The sequence below is a fragment of the Pempheris klunzingeri genome, chromosome 22, assembly GCF_042242105.1.
Source record: "Pempheris klunzingeri isolate RE-2024b chromosome 22, fPemKlu1.hap1, whole genome shotgun sequence".
NCBI classification, from domain to species: Eukaryota; Metazoa; Chordata; class Actinopteri; order Acropomatiformes; family Pempheridae; genus Pempheris; species Pempheris klunzingeri.
Window position 1 is genome coordinate 247570 of NC_092033.1, and position 20962 is coordinate 268531.

The 20962-nt window shown below is 50.8% G+C and overlaps 1 protein-coding gene across 1 annotated transcript; it reads right to left on the minus strand.

The window, feature by feature from the left end:
- Window positions 1-2595: 2595 nt before the first annotated feature.
- On the minus strand, window positions 2596-20517 carry LOC139221660 (UPF0606 protein KIAA1549). The gene is made up of 20 exons (XM_070853579.1): window positions 20370-20517; window positions 16671-17903; window positions 16502-16584; window positions 15220-15519; window positions 14931-15117; window positions 13329-13388; window positions 12879-13030; window positions 12268-12445; window positions 11975-12159; window positions 11692-11897; window positions 11445-11572; window positions 8115-8129; window positions 6081-6271; window positions 5772-6001; window positions 5549-5684; window positions 4562-4855; window positions 4417-4469; window positions 4218-4345; window positions 3185-3339; window positions 2596-2820 (listed from the first exon to the last, which is right to left on the minus strand). The coding sequence occupies exons 1-20, from the start codon at window positions 20515-20517 to the stop codon at window positions 2596-2598; spliced, it is 4287 nt and encodes a 1428-aa protein (XP_070709680.1).
- Window positions 20518-20962: the final 445 nt, after the last annotated feature.

A 20962-nucleotide genomic window follows, 5' to 3' on the forward strand; every position in this document is an offset into this window, starting at 1 on the left:
TCACATTGTCACAGAGACCCCCAGAGACCGGACATGTGACTGCACACACTAGCAACTGGTGTCAGAAGACGCACAGGCTGCTATCCTGTTAGCATGGGTGGCTATCCTGTTAGCACAGGCTGCTATCCTGTTAGCATGGGTGGCTATCCTGTTAGCACAGGCTGCTATCCTGTTAGCATGGGTGGCTATCTTGTTAGCACAGGCTGCTATCCTGTTAGCACGGGTGGCTATCCTGTTAGCACAGGTTGCTATCCTGTTAGCACAGGCTGCTGTCTCGTGTGAACCAGGCTGAGGGGCCTGGCCGTCAGGACTGGGGGGGTCTGGTGTGAGTCTGTGGTTTTGTCGTGACCGTCGTCAGTGCAGCCGCCTGGTCGTCTGCTGGACTCAGAGAGGATCACAGATCTAGAAAACAGGAGCTCTGAGGGGATAGAAAACTCTGAGGAGACATTCAGGAGTCCACAGGTCCAGGAGCTGGACTTCTCCTCCAATCAGAACGCCTGCTGGGTGGTTTATTTTGTTTTTGTTGGTGTGTCACACACACCTGGAGACGTTGAATTAGCACCATGTGATCCTGTGGGCGTGGCCAAGTCCCACAGCGTGACTGACAGGTGCTCGTCCAATCAGAGAGCGTCCGGCCTGTTGGTTTGTGGTCCGTGAAGGATGTGTTGGCACTGTTGCCGGGCAGATCTTTGAGTCCATTCAGCAGAGCAGTCACAGATAAAATATTTTCTATATATAATGTTTCCTATTTAACACCATATCCACTTTGATCTCTACACGTTCACTGAAACCATCGTTATTAGATTCAAAAATATCTTCTGGAAATGCAAAATAACGATGATGGATGTGCTGTGTTTTTCTACGACATTAGGGTGGCGTGATGGCGCCCGGCGCTCACTCTGACCTCGATGTGGAACAAGTCGGTACGTCTTTAACGTAGTTTTAACATCTTGTAGCAGCATGCTAACATTCACTGGAACATCACGAGTAGCTAAAGCCGAAACAACGTAGTCGAACATGCTGAAGAAGAACGGGGACCGACAACCCCCCCCACCCGACACCCCCCGAACCAGATATCACGAGCGACCAACGTCTTCACGACACCACAGAGAAAACAGCCAATCAGCAGAGAGGAGAACCAGCCGATCAGCCGGAGGACGAAGAGTCTAAATGTCCCCACGTTTAGGGACTTAAAGGAGCAGTCCGTAGGATTTAGTGCCACCTAGAGCCCAACCTGAAACCCTGCTCAGTTATTTCTCTCACAGCCTCGCCTCCTCGCCAACACACATCGACAGGAACATGTGACCAACAGTCATGTGACCGACCGTCTGGTCTGGAGGGCGACAGGGATGTCCCGGATGTTCCTGACCTGGAATATTCCACACTAGTTTATGTTGTCACTTTTAGACGCTGAAGGAAACGGAAACGGACTGACCGGCAAACAGGAAGAGGCCGCGGCGGCGAGGCTGAGATGTCCTAACGGGCCTCTGTACAGCAGTTAAACCCTCTGACTTCACAGATCGCTGAGAACAGAGAGACACTTGGTTTTCCTGACTGCATGAACCACTCCATCCTCCAGGGGGTGTCTGCTTCAGCTTTAGCCTCTGGCTGTGATGACCGACTGGTTCCCTCTCTGCTGCCGAACAGAATCACTTTTCACCGGCCGTCATGTGATAAAACTCGTCTACAATATTTCATCCGCAAACTGATGGAAGCAACGAATCAGCGACGAATAACCTCGATATCAAAGCGATGCAGTAGTTTTTCTTTTTTCATTGCCAGCGATACACGAACACACAAGCGAGCAGCTACGAGCAGCTAAAGCGACGTCTCCACAGAGAAACAAGCTGAAAATCTACAGCGAGCTGAAACAAAGAAACAAGCGTAGAACAGTAGTCTGGTCAAAATAAAGATTTACAGTCACTCTCAGATAGAAGCAATAAAAATAAGGAACATCTCGATACTCCAGTTAGACTCTGACGTTAATATTGTGCTCGTTGGTTTCTATCTCTTTACACGTATTTATACTCATTCTCATAGATATTTATTTATTTATATATTCTTTTCTCCTGTTTCGGGTCCGTAGGAACTGAACGCCGCCTCCAGCTATCGACAGTGCAAAGACCTCATCGATGGTGAATGGATGGAGACCTGGTCCCCGCCGCCGATGGGAGCGTGGAAGGCAGTAAGTGGTCGACGAGGAGACGGTATGAGGCTAATGGTTAGCACCACAGAAGGTCCAGAGGGACAAACGCCAACAGGGACGGTCGACTCCAGAGCTCAGGAGGGCCCGCCCCCTCTGGGAGGACGGTCCGGTCCTGACGTTCAGGAGGGACGATCGCTGATGATCCGCTGCAGGAAGCACTTCAATGGAAATGTGAGGAGTCAGACGGTCGTGTGATGAAAGGCTGAGCTGACGATGACGGACGGACAGAAGAACCGACCCTGTAAAGTACCGGAGGGATTTCAGTCGGGGGATGCTGTCCTTGTTTCCAACGTGGATCGTGGTCCAGAGTTACTTTGGGATCAGCTCAGAGAGTCCCCACTGTGGATCCTCCGACCTGTTTGAAACGGCCGTGTCCGGACTGGCGGCGTCTACGGGTAGCTGGTCACCGCCGCCTGTTTCTGGGCCAGACGCCGCAGCTCCTCCCTGATGGCCTTGATGAGGGAGGCCGAGGTGTGGGCGGAGGGGGAGGCGTCCTCTGGCGGGTACTCTGGCGTCGGAGAGGTGAGGAGGAGGGGCGGTGCCGAAGTGTCCCGCAGGGACGAGCTGGGCATCTGGAACACCGAGGAAGAGGAGAACTCAGGGAACGACAGCACCTGGAGGGGGGAGGAAGAGGGGTGAGGAGGAGGAGGGGTGAGGAGGAGGAGGAGGAGGAGGAGGATTTAGTCGTGTAATAAGCGTGATGATGAACAGCAAGCGTTGGCGTCCTGCATCATCACATCAGGGTTCGTTCTGCAGTGATGACGCCGCTGTTCATCGTCACACACACACTGGTTTGGTCTGGTCTGGTCCGGTCTGGTCAAATCTGATCATGTCCAGTCAGGTCCGGTCAAGTCCGGTCTGGTCCGGTCAGGTCCGGTTTGGTCAGGTCTGGTCAAGTCTGGTCCGGTTCGGTCCCTCCATCACCGCGGCTCTCGGTCTGCTGACCGACAGCCTCTGAGTTCTCCCCAGCAGACTCACGCTCTCTCTGCTGGCTCCGGGTCTGGACAGGTCCTGGTCTGAGTGCTGCTGGTTCCAGCTGGAGCCGGTCGGACCTGACATGCTTCGTCCTACCCCGGGGTACGCCCCGATCTGACTGGACAAACCCACCTGGGTCAGGTGGTGGAACTGCGCACCTAGACGCCGACAAGGATACATACAACCAGTCAGAGGAGGAAGTGTGTGTGTGTGTGTGTGTGTGTGTGTGTGTGTGTGTGAGAGTGTGTGTGTGTGTGTGTGTGAGTGACTGTTGAAGCTGGCTGTTGCCTAGACGACCAGTGTCCGCCATGTGACCATCAGTTTATCTGTGACATTCGTGGCCCGTTTGTTTGCTGCTGAAGGTTTGTGGCTAACCGCTAAGCTAGCTGCTGTAGAGATGGTTACCTCGCTGTCGTTGGTACTTCAAACTCTTTGGGGCAGCGGAGGTCGACCAGTTCAAAAGTTAAAACTGAATCATAAGTTAGCACCATCACACCAGAGGGTCCGGAGGAACCTGACCACATGACGTCATGCAGAAAGCATTAGCGCTCTCGCGATGGAGGGATTTCCCAAACAAACAATGGAACTGTGAGGCTCCTCGCTGCCTCGGTCTGGTTGGAGCTCAGATATCTGCTGGAAAACATCATTGACATCCACTCATTTAGCTGCTACGTCCACCAGCCTCACATGGAGCTTGAAGCTGCTGAAGGAGAAGCTGCTGCTGAACAGTTCAGAGAGCCGAAGGAAACTTAAGAGCTTTGGTCAGAAACATTCTTCAGAACCAACGACCGAACCGGACCAGAGATGGAGGCTTCTGCTCAGTTACCGTGGTTGCAGGTTACTGTGCTGCCACGGAAACAGCAGAGTAATGCGTTTAGTGATGATCTGAGCTCCTTCTAAATGTCTGGCCGACCAATCAGATCGCTCGGTTGGAACTACTGGTTGCATAATTCAGATTTCTTGTTGTAACGTGGACGACACACATGCAATGTCATCAACAGCAGTGTTGGTGATGTGCACGTCCAGGTGAGCGTACCTGTGCTGCCCCCCACAGGTCGCGGTCTGGATGAGGAGGGGGGGTCCTCATACTGCCCTCTGCTGGCGTAAACAGAGTCCTGCAGCTGGTCTCCAGTGGAAACATACCCTCCTGAGCTGAGGCCCTGCCTGGATAAAACACACAGAGCATCAGTGCTGGTTCAGGTCCAGGTCTGCAGGCTGGTTTTGGGAGGACTGACCTCTGCAGGAGGCCCTGGACCGATGTGGGTGACATTCCCAGCTCTGCGTATCTCTGCATGAAGACGGAGAGAAGAAGAAGATGAAAACTCAACAAGGAGCTGTGGCAGAAGGAAAATGGCCTCAGCTGCAGGATGACACACTCACTGCAGAAAAGGGGCTCTGAGAGGGGGCTGCTGGGTAAGAACCCCACTGCCTGCCTGGGGGGCGGGCCTGGGGGGAGGGGCTGGGCAGCGCGGGGCTTACCCCGCTCAGCCCGGCGCTGCCCTGTGAGGACGGCGACACCAGGGCAAAGGCGTCGTCCAGGAGGGAGTGCATCTGCTGCCGCGCCTCCTCGATGGAGGGCTGGGGGGGCATGTAGGGGGGTGGGGCCGGGGCCGGGTCAAACACCTCATCAGTAGGGGAGGGGCTGCCGTGGTCCGGGGGCAGGTCAGGGTCCGACTGTATACGAGAGAACAGAAAGAAATCAGAGTTCAGTGTGGTCCATTAATATAAGTGTAAGTGAGGGTGTTCTACAGGGATCAATACTAGGTCATCTGTTATTTACATCTATATAATATGATATGATAATGATAATATTTAGAAAGTTCATGTTGGTCCAATATGTTGAAGCGAGGTCAATATGATGGTTAGCTGCTTTGTTTCAACAGGCTAAAACTCCACAGTGTCACTAGCGCACAGGCTGCAATGGCCATGATTCACAAGAAAGCTAAACTGTTAGCTGGTAGCTTCTTAGTGGAGTAAAAGCTGTAGTTTGTCCTGATGGTGGTGCCAGAGGAGAGCTACTTAAATCAAAGGGTTCATCCTCAGCATGGTGGCCTGTTAAACACATCTAGACTGAAACACATTTAAAGCAGCCTGTTTGATCCTGTTAGAAACACATTTAAAGCAGCAGAAGAAGAAACAGGGCCTGTTTGATCCTGTTATAAACACATTTAAAGTAGCAGAAGAAGAAACGGAGCCTGTTGGATCCTGTTAGAAGCTCCAACATCAGTTTAACGACCAAACCAGCTAAACCAGAGCAGGAACACTGATCAGCAGGAGAAACTCTCTGAAACGCTCCTGAAATGCTCCCAGTGGGATAAGAAGCTGCCGCCAGGCCACTACGGGGTGAGTGAATGCTCGCTGTCTCACCATGTAGGCCACGTTGTTGAGTCCGGGGTACTTCCTGTAGGTGGCGCTCTGGTCAGTCAGCAGCCGGTCTCGGTCTGTATCAGGAAGACTTCCAGGTCCAGGCTGAGGACGCCGGCCCCGAGGAGAGCGCCGCCCTCTGGAAAACAAACACACCAACGTGAGACGACATGTTTCCTGGACTCGCTCTAAACAACATGCGTCTGCAGTCACATGACCAGCTGACCTCCTCCTGGAGTCGGTGGGGGTGGAGGGGGCGTCGGCCTGCAGGATGCAATCCATGTGGTCGTGGGCGGAGCTGTAGAGACGCTGCGCTACCTCGCTCTGCACTGGCCCGTCTCCGAAGGCGTCCATGATGTCGTCCATAGAGGGGAACTCGCACTGGCCCCGCCTCTTGGCACGCTGCCGCAGTTTGTTCCTGTGATGCTCGATCTCCGACTTGTGCCTCAGCGCCACCTGCAGGGCACAGGACGGTCAGTGATGTCACACACATTCACTAACAGGCTCCCGGTGACGGTGTGCCACGTTATCTCACCTCCGTGTTGACCTTCTCTGTGAGGGTGGGGCTCGGCTGGGACGGGGCGTGCGGCGGGCTCGGCCGCGGCTGCATGGCAATCAGCTGCACCTTGTTGGCCTGGCGCCGCGTGCCGTCAGACGAGCCGCGAGACAGACGGTCGACGTGGTCAAAGATGGAGGAGGAGGAGAGGAGCTCGTCCGGACCGCTGCCTGATGGAAGGAACGGAGGAGAGACGACGTTACGCCTGTGGACAGGAAGTCAACTATGACTCCCAGGATGCAATAGTGGAGCGACCGTCCACCAGACTGACCCTGCTGCCCCTGGCGGTAAAGGAGACTCTGCAGGTGTGAAGAAATGCTGTAAAGTAAAAATGTTTCCAAAAATATGAAATGAAATAGTTTCTTTCTACAGATTTAACAGAATAAGTATTCAATCCGTTCTTGGTGTTTCCTCCTTCAGGGATTCTGGAGGATCACATTCAGGTGTGTGATGAACCAATCAGGTGCTGATGATCATCAGCTTCACCTGAAGGTTCAAGCACGGTCAGGAAGTGAAACAGAAGCAGCTGCAGGAGGTCCCAGGAGGTCTCAGGAGGTCCCAGTTGATCCTGATCAGACCTCCATCTTTATTCTGCTCCTCACTTTCACTGTGGAACCACGTTTGATATGTTTGAAAGCATTTTACTTCTTAACTCTTCTGCTCAGTACTGAGTGTGTATTTATACTGTGTCTGCGGTACTGAGTGTGTATTTATACTGTGTCTGCCGTACTGAGTGTGTACTAATACTGTGTCTGCAGTGCAGACAGAGTGTGTATTTATACTGTCTGCAGTACTGAGTGTGTACTAATACTGTGTCTGCAGTACTGAGTGTGTACTAATACTGTGTCTGCAGTACTGAGTGTGTACTAATACTGTGTGTCTGCAGTACTGAGTGTGTATTTTTACTGTGTCTGCAGTACTGAGTGTGTACTAATACTGTGTCTGCAGTACTGAGTGTGTATTTATACTGTGTCTGCAGTACTGAGTGTGTACTAATACTGTTTCTGCAGTGCAGACAGAGTGTGTATTTATACTGTGTCTGCCGTACTGAGTGTGTACTAATACTGTGTCTGCAGTACTGAGTGTGTACTAATACTGTGTGTCTGCAGTACTGAGTGTGTATTTTTACTGTCTGCAGTACTGAGTGTGTACTAATACTGTGTCTGCAGTACTGAATGTGTACTAATACTGTGTGTCTGCAGTACTGAGTGTGTAGTTTTACTGTGTCTGCAGTACTGAGTGTGTACTAATACTGTGTCTGCAGTACTGAGTGTGTATTTATACTGTGTCTGCAGTACTGAGTGTGTACTAATACTGTGTCTGCAGTACTGAGTGTGTATTTTTACTGTGTCTGCAGTACTGAGTGTGTACTAATACTGTGTGTCTGCAGTACTGAGTGTGTATTTTTACTGACTAGATTTATAACTGAACTGTCAAACCCAAAAGGAAGAAGAGGTCAGACCTTCTTGTAAACATGAATGTTATGGTAAGGTTAAGGTAAGGTTATGGTAAGGTTAAGTTTGGGTTGAGTTAAGGTTAAGTTTGGGTTAGGGTTAAGGTAAGGTAAGGTAAGGGTAAGGTTAAGATTAAGGTTAAGGTTATGATAAGGGTATGGTTAAGGTAAGGTTAAGGTTAAAACTAAGGGTAAGGGTAAGGTTAAGGTTAAAACTAAGGGTAAGGGTAAGGTTAAGGTAAGGTTAAGGCAACATGACACCTGCAGAAGAGCCTTTAAAAAACCCTCAACATGTTCCAGCCCAGCAGTGTTCACACCTGTTCAGGTTCATTAGTCTGACAGACAAGAGCCAAGATGGCCGCCGCTGATGTGGAGCGTTCTGATCAATCATGTTGATACAGAGTATCAATATCTGAAGTCTCACTGTGACACACACACTGAGCTCCAGTCAGAGAGGTGGGGGGCAGTCAGAGAGGTGGGGGGCAGTCAGATAAGTGGGGGGCAGTCAGAGAGGTGGGGGGGCAGTCAGAGAGGTGGGGGGTATGAAGGTATAAACGCACCCATCTTGCTCCTCCCTGCAGTCCAGAAGCAGGAAGAAGAAAAAAAAGATGTTAAAGCAGAACACACACACAGTAACACACAGTAACACACACAGTAACACACTCAGTAACACAGTAACACACTCAGTAACACACTCAGTAACACACTCAGTAACACAGTAACACACTCAGTAACACAGTAACACACTCAGTAACACACACAGTAACACAGTAACACACTCAGTAACACAGTAACACACTCAGTAACACACACAGTAACACACTCAGTAACACACACAGTAACACACTCGGTAACACACACAGTAACACACACAGTAACACACAGTAACACACACAATAACACACTCGGTAACACACACAGTAACACTCAGTAACACACTCGGTAACACACGCAGTAACACTCAGTAACACACACAGTAACACTCAGTAACACACTCGGTAACACACACAGTAACACTCAGTAACACACACAGTAACACAGTAACACACACAGTAACACAGTAACACACTCGCTAACACACAGTAACACTCAGTAACACACTCGGTAACACACACAGTAACACTCAGTAACACACACAGTAACACAGTAACACACTCGCTAACACACAGTAACACTCAGTAACACACACAGTAACACAGTAACACACTCAGTAACACACACAGTAACACTCAGTAACACACTCGGTAACACACACAGTAACACACTCAGTAACACAGTAACACACACAGTAACACACTCAGTAACACACACAGTAACACAGTAACACACTCAGTAACACACACAGCAACACACACAGTAACACACTCAGTAACACACACAGTAACACAGTAACACACACAATAACACAGTAACACACTCAGTAACACACACAGTAACACACTCAGTAACACACACAGTAACACAGTAACACACACAATAACACAGTAACACACTCAGTAACACACACAGTAACACACACAGTAACACAGTAACACACTCAGTAACAAACACAATAACACTCGGTAACACACACAGTAACACTCAGTAACACACTCTGTAACACACACAGTAACACTCAGTAACACACTCGGTAACACACACAGTAACACTCAGTAACACACTCGGTAACACACACAGTAACACACTCAGTAACACACACAGTAACACACTCTGTAACACACTCTGTAACACACACAGTATCACTCAGTAACACACTCGGTAACACACACAGTAACACTCAGTAACACACTCGGTAACACACACAGTAACACACTCAGTAACACACACAGTAACACACTCAGTAACACACTCTGTAACACACACACAGTATCACTCAGTAACACACTCGGTAACACACACAGTAACACTCAGTAACACACTCGGTAACACACACAGTAACACACTCAGTAACACACACAGTAACACACTCAGTAACACACATAGTAACACACTCTGTAAGACACACAGTAACATTCAGTAACACACTCGGTAACACACACAGTATCACTCAGTAACACACTCGGTAACACACAGTAACACTCAGTAACACACTCGGTAACACACACAGTAACACACACAGTAACACAGTAACACACTCAGTAACACAGTAACACACTCAGTAACACACACAGTAACAGTAACACACTCAGTAACACACACAGTAACACACTCAGTAACACACTCAGTAACACAGTAACACACTCAGTAACACACACAGTAACACACTCGGTAACACACACAGTAACACACTCGGTAACACACACAGTAACACACTCAGTAACACACACAGTAACACACACAGTAACACACTCAGTAACACACTCAGTAACACAGTAACACACACAGTAACACACTCGGTAACACACACAGTAACACACTCAGTAACACACTCGGTAACACACACAGTAACACACTCAGTAACACACTCAGTAACACAGTAACACACACAGTAACACACTTGGTAACACACACAGTAACACACTCAGTAACACACACAGTAACACACTCAGCAACACAGTAACACACACAGTAACACACACAGTAACACAGTAACACACTCAGTAACACACACAGTAACACACTCAGCAACACAGTAACACACACAGTAACACAGTAACACACTCAGTAACACAGTAACACACTCAGTAACACACACAGTAACACACTCGGTAACACACACAGTAACACAGTAACACACTCAGTAACACACACAGTAACACAGTAACACACTCAGTAACACAGTAACACACTCAGTAACACACACAGTAACACACTCGGTAACACACACAGTAACACACTCGGTAACACACACAGTAACACACTCAGTAACACACACAGTAACACACACAGTAACACACTCAGTAACACACTCAGTAACACAGTAACACACACAGTAACACACTCGGTAACACACACAGTAACACACTCAGTAACACACTCGGTAACACACACAGTAACACACTCAGTAACACACTCAGTAACACAGTAACACACACAGTAACACACTCGGTAACACACACAGTAACACACTCAGTAACACACACAGTAACACACTCAGCAACACAGTAACACACACAGTAACACACACAGTAACACAGTAACACACTCAGTAACACACACAGTAACACACTCAGCAACACAGTAACACACACAGTAACACAGTAACACACTCAGTAACACAGTAACACACTCAGTAACACACACAGTAACACAGTAACACACACAGTAACACAGTAACACACTCAGTAACACACACAGTAACACAGTAACACACTCAGTAACACAGTAACACACACAGTAACACACACAATAACACAGTAACACAGTAACACACTCAGTAACACACACAGTAACACAGTAACACACACAGTAACACACACAATAACACAGTAACACACTCAGTAACACACACAGTAACACACTCAGTAACACACACAGTAACACAGTAACACACACAGTAACACACTCAGGAGCACACACAGTAACACAGTAACACACTCAGTAACACACACAGTAACACACACAGTAACACACTCAGTAACACACTCAGTAACACACACAATAACACACACAGTAACACACACAGTAACACACTCAGGAACACACACAGTAACACACTCAGTAACACACACAATAACACACACAGTAACACACACAGTAACACACACAGTAACACACACAGTAACACACTCAGGAACACACACAGTAACACACTCAGTAACACACACAATAACACACACAGTAACACACACAGTAACACACTCAGGAACACACACAGTAACACAGTAACACACTCAGTTACACACTCAGTAACACACACACACACTCTGTGATGTCATGGCGTCTCTGACCATTTTTGGGCGTCTTCCTGTGCTGCTTCCCGTCGCTGGGCGTGGCCACCGGACGGGTGCTCTCCTCCGCCGATTCTCTGCCACTGGATTGGTCGCTGCCTAACGAGTCTCCATCTGACGGGCTGAGCCTGGACGCACACGGACACGTTAGGGCCCCTTTAAGGCAGAGTGCCTCCAGCACCCCCGCTCATAAAACAGGACTGCTGAGTGTGTGTGTGTGAGTATCATTTGTGTGTGTGAGTCCCACCTGCCCCGGCGGCGGCTGGACCGCACCACCTTAGTGGACGAGCCCTTGGATTTGGGGGTGTTGAGGTCGCCGCCGTCAGAGGGTGTGGCGTCCTTGGCGGGGGCAGGTGGCGGACCGGGCTCCTGGATGACCATGATGTCGTCCTTGCTGTGTTGACCCAGGTGCAGCTTGGCGAAATCGAAGCCTTTGACGCTGGGAGCCTGAAGCTTAGAGAGGATACAGGGTCAGTCGGCGGGGGCGGGGACGGCGGGATGGACATGGCGGCGTCCCAGCGACCTCTGACCTTTTGTCGCTGCTGAATGGTGTTGATGGCGTCCGGCTGGAACTCAAGCTTCTCGGAGCCGCACAGCTTCCAGTAGAGGATGATGATGATGAAGACGGCCAGCAGGACGGGGACGACCACGCCGACAATCAGCCAGATACTGCTGCTCTGAGTCTCTGCCGGGGGGACGGTCAGCGTCTCCACCGCTGGACACGGGTGGGGGACAGGTGAGACAGGTGAGAGACAGTTGGGGGACAGCCTTCAGAAAGGTGAGACAGGTTCAGACTCAGACAGGTTCTCAGGTGTGGACTCACGCTGGGCGAGCGGTCTCTGGACTCGGTGTCCGAGGACAATGGCGGCTCTCTGGAGGTCCAGACGGTTCAGCGTTGCCGCCGTGGCCTCGGCAGGTACTCGCTCCCCACCTGGACCCTCCACAAAGTAAAAGACCTCCAGGGGGCGCTCGGCCCCCGACAGCCTCGCCACCCGGACCACCTGAGTTAGACAGGTAGAGACCAGAGGACAGGACGGGGGGGCTCACCGCGCTGGAGACACTGGACAGGTGAGCTGTGAGTGTGTGTGTGTGTGTGTGTGTGTACCTGTCTGAGGTGTGTGTGTGCCTGTCGCAGGTGTGTGTGTACCTGTCTGACGTGTGTGTGTGTGTGTGTGTGTGTGCACGTGCGCGCAATTGTCTGAGGTGTGTGTGTGCCTGTCGCAGGTGTGTGTGTACCTGTCTGAGGTGTGTGTGTACCTGTCGCAGGTGTGTGTGTGTGTGTGTGTGTGTATGTATGTGTGTGTGTACCTGTCTGACGTGTGTGTGTACCTGTCTGACGTGTGTGTACCTGTCTGAGGTGTGTGTGTACCTGTCGCAGGTGTGTGTGTGTGTACCTGTCTGACGTGTGTGTGTACCTGTCTGACGTGTGTGTACCTGTAGACTGTTGTTGCCCACTGCTGTGGCTCTCCTCCAGCGCCCCCTGCTGGTCTCCTGCAGTCCCTCCTCCAGCAGCAGAGCCAGACGTCTCTCCAGACGAGCTTTAAAACTCCTCTGAGACACGAGCTGGTCCTGGACACCCAGCAGGACTGACATACACACATACACACACACACACACACACACACACAGACATACACACACACACACAGACATACATACACAGACACACACACACACACACACACACACACACACACACACACACACACACACACACACACACACACACACACAGACATACACACACACACAGACACACACATCTGAACTACTGAAATGTGAGCCCATGCTGTCTGTCTGTCTGTCTGTCTCTCTGAGAGCTACTTCCTGTGTGTTCTGACACTAAAAATGGAGGAGCGGTGTGGGGTCTGGGGGGGATCTCACCTGTGCGGACCCAGGTGGAGCGCAGGTGGTGGGAGGTGTTCAGCTCTGGGTAGTGGAGGGCTGTGGACACAAAGAGACATTGGTCACACAGCTACAGGGTCCAGTGTGTGTTACAGTGTGTTAGTGTGTGTTACAGTGTGTGTGTGTGTGTGTGTTACAGTGTGTGTTACAGGTGTTACAGTGTGTTAGTGTGTGTTACAGGTGTGTTGGTGTGTGTTACAGTGTGTGTTAGTGTATGTTACAGGTGTGTTAGTGTGTGTTACAGTGTGTGTTAGTGTGTGTTACAGGTGTGTTAGTGTGTGTTACAGTGTGTTACAGTGTGTGTTACAGGTGTGTTAGTGTGTGTTACAGTGTGTGTTAGTGTGTGTTACAGGTGTGTTAGTGTGTGTTACAGTGTGTTACAGTGTGTGTTACAGGTGTGTTAGTGTGTGTTACAGTGTGTGTGTGTGTGTGTGTGTGTGTGTGTGTGTTACAGGTGTTACAGTGTGTTAGTGTGTGTTACAGGTGTGTTGGTGTGTGTTACAGTGTGTGTTAGTGTATGTTACAGGTGTGTTAGTGTGTGTTACAGTGTGTGTTAGTGTGTGTTACAGGTGTGTTAGTGTGTGTTACAGTGTGTGTTACAAGTGTGTTAGTGTGTGTTACAGTGTGTGTTACAGTGTGTTAGTGTGTTACAGTGTGTGTTAGTGTGTGTTACAGTGTGTGTTACAGGTGTGTTAGTGTGTGTTACAGTGTGTTAGTGTGTTACAGTGTGTGTTACAGGTGTGTTAGTGTGTGTTACAGTGTGTGTTACAAGTGTGTTAGTGTGTGTTACAGGTGTGTTGGTGTGTGTTACAGTGTGTGTTAGTGTATGTTACAGGTGTGTTAGTGTGTGTTACAGTGTGTGTTAGTGTGTGTTACAGGTGTGTTAGTGTGTGTTACAGGTGTGTTAGTGTGTGTTACAGTGTGTGTTACAGGTGTGTTAGTGTGTGTTACAGTCTGTGTGTGTGTGTGTGTGTGTGTGTGTGTTACAGGTGTTACAGTGTGTTAGTGTGTGTTACAGGTGTGTTGGTGTGTGTTACAGTGTGTGTTAGTGTATGTTACAGGTGTGTTAGTGTGTGTTACAGTGTGTGTTAGTGTGTGTTACAGGTGTGTTAGTGTGTGTTACAGTGTGTTAATGTGTTACAGTGTGTGTTACAAGTGTGTTAGTGTGTGTTACAGTGTGTGTTACAGGTGTGTTAGTGTGTGTTACAGTGTGTTAGTGTGTTACAGTGTGTGTTACAAGTGTGTTAGTGTGTGTTACAGTGTGTGTTACAGGTGTGTTAGTGTGTGTTACAGTGTGTTAGTGTGTTACAGTGTGTGTTACAGTGTGTTAGTGTGTTACAGTGTGTGTTACAGGTGTGTTAGTGTGTGTTACAGTGTGTGTTACAATGTGTGTGATGGATAAATATGGCCATGGTTCCCATGTTTTAAGCGTGTTGACCGGATAAAGATCAGTAGGATCCACATGTAATAATGTGTGTTTGACATTCAGTTTAGGCTCATTTAACACCTGCTGCAACGTTCACACCTGTAACAGACACCCCTCTGACTGTGTGTGTGTGTGTGTGTGTGTGTGTGTCGTACGCTCTGCGATCTGCAGGGCAGGATAGCCGGCGTAGAAGCTGAACTCCACCAGGTTGAGCTTCCTCAGGTGTTCGCTGACCTCTGACCCCGGCAGGTAGTCTCGCCCATCACGCACAGCAAAGGTGATGTCAACAGGAACTTTCTGGCCCGCCGCCGGCCGGGCAGCACCCGTGGTGACATTCAGCAGCTGGAGACAGACACACACACAACGGCGACTGAAACTCATTCATCCTGAATCTCATTAGCATTTGTGAGGAGACTCACCTGTACAGGCAGGAAACACACTCACCTGTACGGTGACGTTTCCTTCCTCGTGGGACCGTCTCCGTGTCTCTGCGTACGCCATCATCAGCCCCCTCTCGACACGTTCGCTGAAGTTACATACTCTGACGTCGACGTGGGCGGGGACAAACTGCAGCACCGTGTGCACCTGGTACCTGAGGTCAGGTACAGTGTAGAGCGGCGACAGGGTGGGAACGGGGCCAGAGCTGCGCGGTGGCCGGCGGAGGGCGTTGATGACGGACATGGCGGTGAAGATCAGCGGTCCTGACACGACACGGAAGGCGAAACTGGACGGTGTTCTCAGGAACTGACGAGGAAGCAGAGACAGCTGTCAATCATCTGACATCATCCAGGTGAGGTCAAGGTGTGTTCGCTCTGGAGCAGGTACTTTTATCACGACCAGTGAGAACAATCAATTAGTGAGTAAAAAGAAAGGTGAAAAAGTCACGGAGAGTAAACGTTAGCTCACCTGTGAACCTGTGAAGTGATGTTAGGACCACATTTCACTTTGTTACGCTAAAGGTTTAGTGTTTGGGTGGATGAGGTCAGTCAATCAATCAATCAATCAATCATTGTTTATACAGTGATAATTCATAACAAATGTTATCTCACTTTCCAAAAAAGAGCAGGTCCGACACACTGATTCAAAACTACGTATTCAAGGTTCCCCACATGAGCAACTACCCTTTAACAGGAAGAACTCCCCTTTAACAGGAGAATCTCCCCTTTGACAGGAAGAAACTCCCCTTTGACAGAAGAAACTCCCCTTTAACAGAGGAAACTCCCCTTTAACAAGAAGAAACTCCCCTTTAAGAGGAAGAAACTCCCCTTTGACAGAAGAAACTCCCCTTTGACAGGAGAAACTCCCTTTTAACAGAAGAAACTCCCCTTTAACAGGAAGAAACTCCCCTTTGACAGGAGAAACTCCCCTTTAAGAGGAAGAAACTCCCCTTTGACAGGAGAAACTCCCCTTTAACAGGAAGAAACTCCCCTTTGACAGGAGAAGCTCCCCTTTGACAGAAGAAACTCCCCTTTAACAGAAGAAACTCCCCTTTAACAGGAAGAAACTCCCCTTTAACAGGAGAAACTCCCCTTTAACAGAAGAAACTCCCCTTTGACAGGAGAACCTCCCCTTTAAGAGGAAGAAATTCCCCTTTAACAGGAGAACCTCCCCTTTAACAGGAGAACCTCCCCTTTAACAGGAAGAACCCTCACAAAAAGCCCAGCTCAGAGGTGGGCGGCTCTCTGTCGGGGTCCGTGTGGATGAGGTGGTGTTTGGGTGCTCTCACCTGGAGCTCCACCGAGCGGTTGAAGTCCCTCCTCAGGAGATCTCTGACGTGGCTGAAACCTGCTGAAGAACCTTTGGAACTGACTGCAGAGACAAACAGACAGAGATCAGCCAACTGAGCGCCGTGGTGACACCCGCTGCTCCGGTCACATGACCTTCGCCGCTCTTACCTACTCTGACCAGGTACATCTCCGGCCTGGTGACGTTACATAGGTACTGCCTTGTGGGCGGGGTCTGGGCTGCTCTAGGCGTAGTAACCGGGGGGGCCCTGGTCAGGCTGATGGCTGTGATCTGGGTGGTGGTGGTGACGGTGGTGGTCGTGGCCTTGCTGGTGGTGGTGGTCCTGGTGGGCGGAGCCTTCGCTGGCTTCTCTACGACCACCGGAGGCCTCTCAGGTCTGTCAGGGAGGGTGGGAGGTCCCAGTGGGGGAGGGGGAGGCACCCGGCCGGTGGTGTTGGAAGGGGGATGAGGAGGGAGTCTGCTCGTAGTAGGAGCATGGTCCCTGGGGACCGGGGGAGGAGAGGGTGGCGTAGGTGGGGCTTTGATGGTGTTAGATGTCTCCTCCCCTGAGAAGGTGGGTGAGAGGGTGAGGGGAGGCGTGTGCCCTGCCGAGGGGAGCTTGGGCTCCCGTCCTGGGGGAGGACTGGAGCTCGGGGGGGGAGTTGGAGGGGAATGGTGGATCTGGGTAATGGTGGGGGTGATTGGAGGTTTGGAGTCAGTCCGGTTGACCCGGACCTGGTCCCTCTCCCTCTCCCTCTCCCGGGCCAGCAGGTTGGTGTAGTACTCCAGGCTGTTCATATCTGGCAGCAGCAGCTCTGTCGGCTCCAGAGGCGTCATGTCCTCCAGGTCATAGTCCTCGTCCCAGGTGGGGAAGACATTCGGGTGGGTGGGGCGAGTGTGCAGGGGGATGCTGGGGGTTGAGGAGGAGGGGGAGAAGAGGAGTCGGGAGGAGAGGGGTAGGGTGGAGCGGACGGGAAAGGCGGTGTCGTAGGAGACCCAGTCCCCGTCTGCATCCTCGTCGTACGGGTGGTGGGGCAGCGGCGTGGCGAGAGCCAGCTCCTCGCCATCCGGCACCATAAAGGACAGGGTCTCCAGGTAGTCCCCGGAGCCCCAGGCCTCCTCCAGAGAGGGGCCCTGCTCCCAGGGGGGAGGAGGGGTGAGGGTGGGCTGGGCATGTGGGGGCAGCGGTGGAGGAAGGCTAGGGGACAGGAGGTCCGGAGGTCTCAGCAGGAGGTGGATCCCCTGAGCACCTGAGTCCACATTTTCTGCGGAGCCGCGGTTACTGTGGTAACCAGAGTCTGAGGGCGGGCTGGGGGCCGGTGGTCTGGGATGGGAAGAGGAGGGTGATGATGGCGATGAAGGACGTGACGGAGACTCCGCTGTCCTGTTCAAGTCCAGTACACCTGAGAGACCAAGGCAGAGGTTTCAGTACTAAACTTTCACTTTATCTTCCCCCGAAAAACCCAAAGACCCAGAAAAACACAAAGACCCAGAAAAACCCAAAGATCCCGAAAAACACAAAGACCCCGAAAAAACACAAAGACCCCGAAAAAACACAAAGACCCGGAAAAACACAAAGACCCCGAAAAACACAAAGACCCAGAAAAACACAAAGACCCCGAAAAACACAAAGACCCCGAAAAACACAAAGACCCAGAAAAACCCAAAGACTCAGAAAAACCCAAAGACCCCGAAAAACCCAAAGAACCAGAAAAACCCAAAGACCCCGAAAAACACAAAGACCCAGAAAAACACAAAGACCCCGAAAAACACAAAGACCCCGAAAAACACAAAGACCCAGAAAAACACAAAGACCCCGAAAAACACAAAGACCCCGAAAAACACAAAGACCCAGAAAAACCCAAAGACTCAGAAAAACCCAAAGACCCCGAAAAACCCAAAGAACCAGAAAAACCCAAAGACCCCGAAAAACACAAAGACCCAGAAAAACACAAAGACCCCGAAAAACACAAAGACCCAGAAAAACACAAAGGCCCCGACCACACCAGCGGACCCCTGACCAAACTTGAGGGCCAGACCAAAGTTGGCCCCAGCTACATGTGAACCGATCCTGGTCGGTGCTTTAACACCTGAGCTTTTAATAGAGTTCTAGAGGGCGGCCGTGGCCCAGCGGTAGAGCGGGTCGTCCACCTATCAGTGGCTCGATCCTGGAGGAGATCCTGAACAACAGTACAGTCCATTTAGCATTCTGTGTTCAAAGAGCTGCAGAGGAGCTGGGAGGTGGATTTAGTTACCTTTGGACAGATCCCCGTTTCCAGCCATTACGTTAAGCTAAGCTAAGCTAAGCTAAGGTAAGCTAAACTAGCAATTTCTCCCCTTTTTCAGTCTTAATGCTATGCTAAGATAGGTGTTTACCCCTCTCTGCAGTCTTTGTGCTAAGCTAAGCTCGCAGTTTGTTCCTGGTTTCAGTCTTTAGAAAAGATTTGACCAAATGTTTCGTGTCTTCATCAAAAACCAAAGCAGGACAGTAAAACGTGGGAACGTGTGAATGAGTCAGTAATCAAATGATTGCTGACGTGATTCCTCTTCATCATCAGTTTAATGGTGGTTTGACCTCCTTCTCTGCCTCCTCTTCCTCTGCAGTCATTTCACACACACACACACACTGAGGCTCTCATCTGGTGCCTCGTTGCCATGGTGACGCCGTGCTTTGCGGCAGCATCACGTGGCGAAACGAGTCGTTGGTATTCAGGAGACGACGCCCTCGAATACACGGAGAGACACAGATGATCACAGAGGGAGGAACCGTTCACACCTCACCCACACACTGATCACAGAGGGAGGAACCGTTCACACCTCACCCACACACTGATCACAGAGGGAGGAACCGTTCACACCTCACCCACACACTGATTATAGAGGGAGGAACCGTTCACACCTCACCCACACGCTGATCACAGAGGGAGGAACCGTTCACACCTCACCCACACGCTGATCACAGAGGGAGGAACCGTTCACACCTCACCCACACGCTGATCACAGAGGGAGGAACCGTTCACACCTCACCCACACGCTGATTATAGAGGGAGGAACCGTTCACACCTCACCCACACGCTGACCACAGAGGGAGGAACCGTTCACACCTCACCCACACGCTGATCACAGAGGGAGGAACCGTTCACACCTCACCCACACGCTGATCACAGAGGGAGGAACCGTTCACACCTCACCCACACGCTGATCACAGAGGGAGGAACCGTTCACACCTCACCCACACGCTGATCACAGAGGGAGGAACCGCTCACACCTCACCCACACGCTGATCATAGAGGGAGGACCCGTTCACACCTCACCCACACGCTGATCACAGAGGGGGGAACCGTTCACACCTCACCCACACGCTGATCACAGAGGGGGGAACCGTTCACACCTCACCCACACGCTGATCACAGAGGGGGGAACCGCTCACACCTCACCCACACGCTGATCACAGAGGGAGGACCCGTTCACACCTCACCCACACGCTGATCACAGAGGGGGGAACCGTTCACACCTCACCCACACGCTGATCACAGAGGGGGGAACCGTTCACACCTCACCCACACGCTGATCACAGAGGGAGGACCCGTTCACACCTCACCCACACGCTGATCACAGAGGGGGGAACCGTTCACACCTCATCCACACGCTGATTATAGAGGGAGGAACCGTTCACACCTCGTCCACACACTGATCATAGATTAGATTAGATCGACTTAATTGATCCCCCATAGGGCCCAAACGAACTGCACAGAGGCAGGAAACAAACCCGTGTCTGATCTACCTGGACTCAAAGTGCAGGTGTGAAAACGCTCTTAGACTGTAACTTAAAGCAGAATGTCCCTTTAAGAGTCACAGATGCATCTTACCTGCAGCGGGTGAGCTTGATGTCACCGTGGAAACCAGTGTGGTGACCACCAGCAGCATCACACAGAGTGTTTGTCTGTACGCCGAGGTTCTGTGGTCCATCCCGGTCCTGGTCCTGGAGCCGGGGCCCGACGGGATCACAGGGTCCATCGTCCTCAGAGGGCCGGCGGTCCGATCCGGAAACAGGGAGCCGAGGGCCCGTCAGGAGGAGGACCTGGACCAGAGCCAAAATACAGTTAGGGACACATAGGTCAGGACATGTCCAATAGAGACCAGGACCAGAGTCAGGGTCAGAATCAGAATCGGGTCCAGAGTCAGGACCGGGACTAAAACCAGTTACAGAGTCAGGACAGGGACCGGGACCAGAGTCAGGACCGGGACTAAAACCAGGACCAGGACTGGAGTCAGGACCGGGACTAAAGGAGAACACAAACCAACCTTTGATTGAATTTTAATCAACAAGTTTATTAGTTCAGATTTAGTTTAATCCTGAATATAGAGAGAGATGATGAAGATGATGATGAAGATGGTGATGATGGTGATGAAGATGATGGTGATGATGAAGGTGATGATGAAGGTGATGATGGTGATGAAG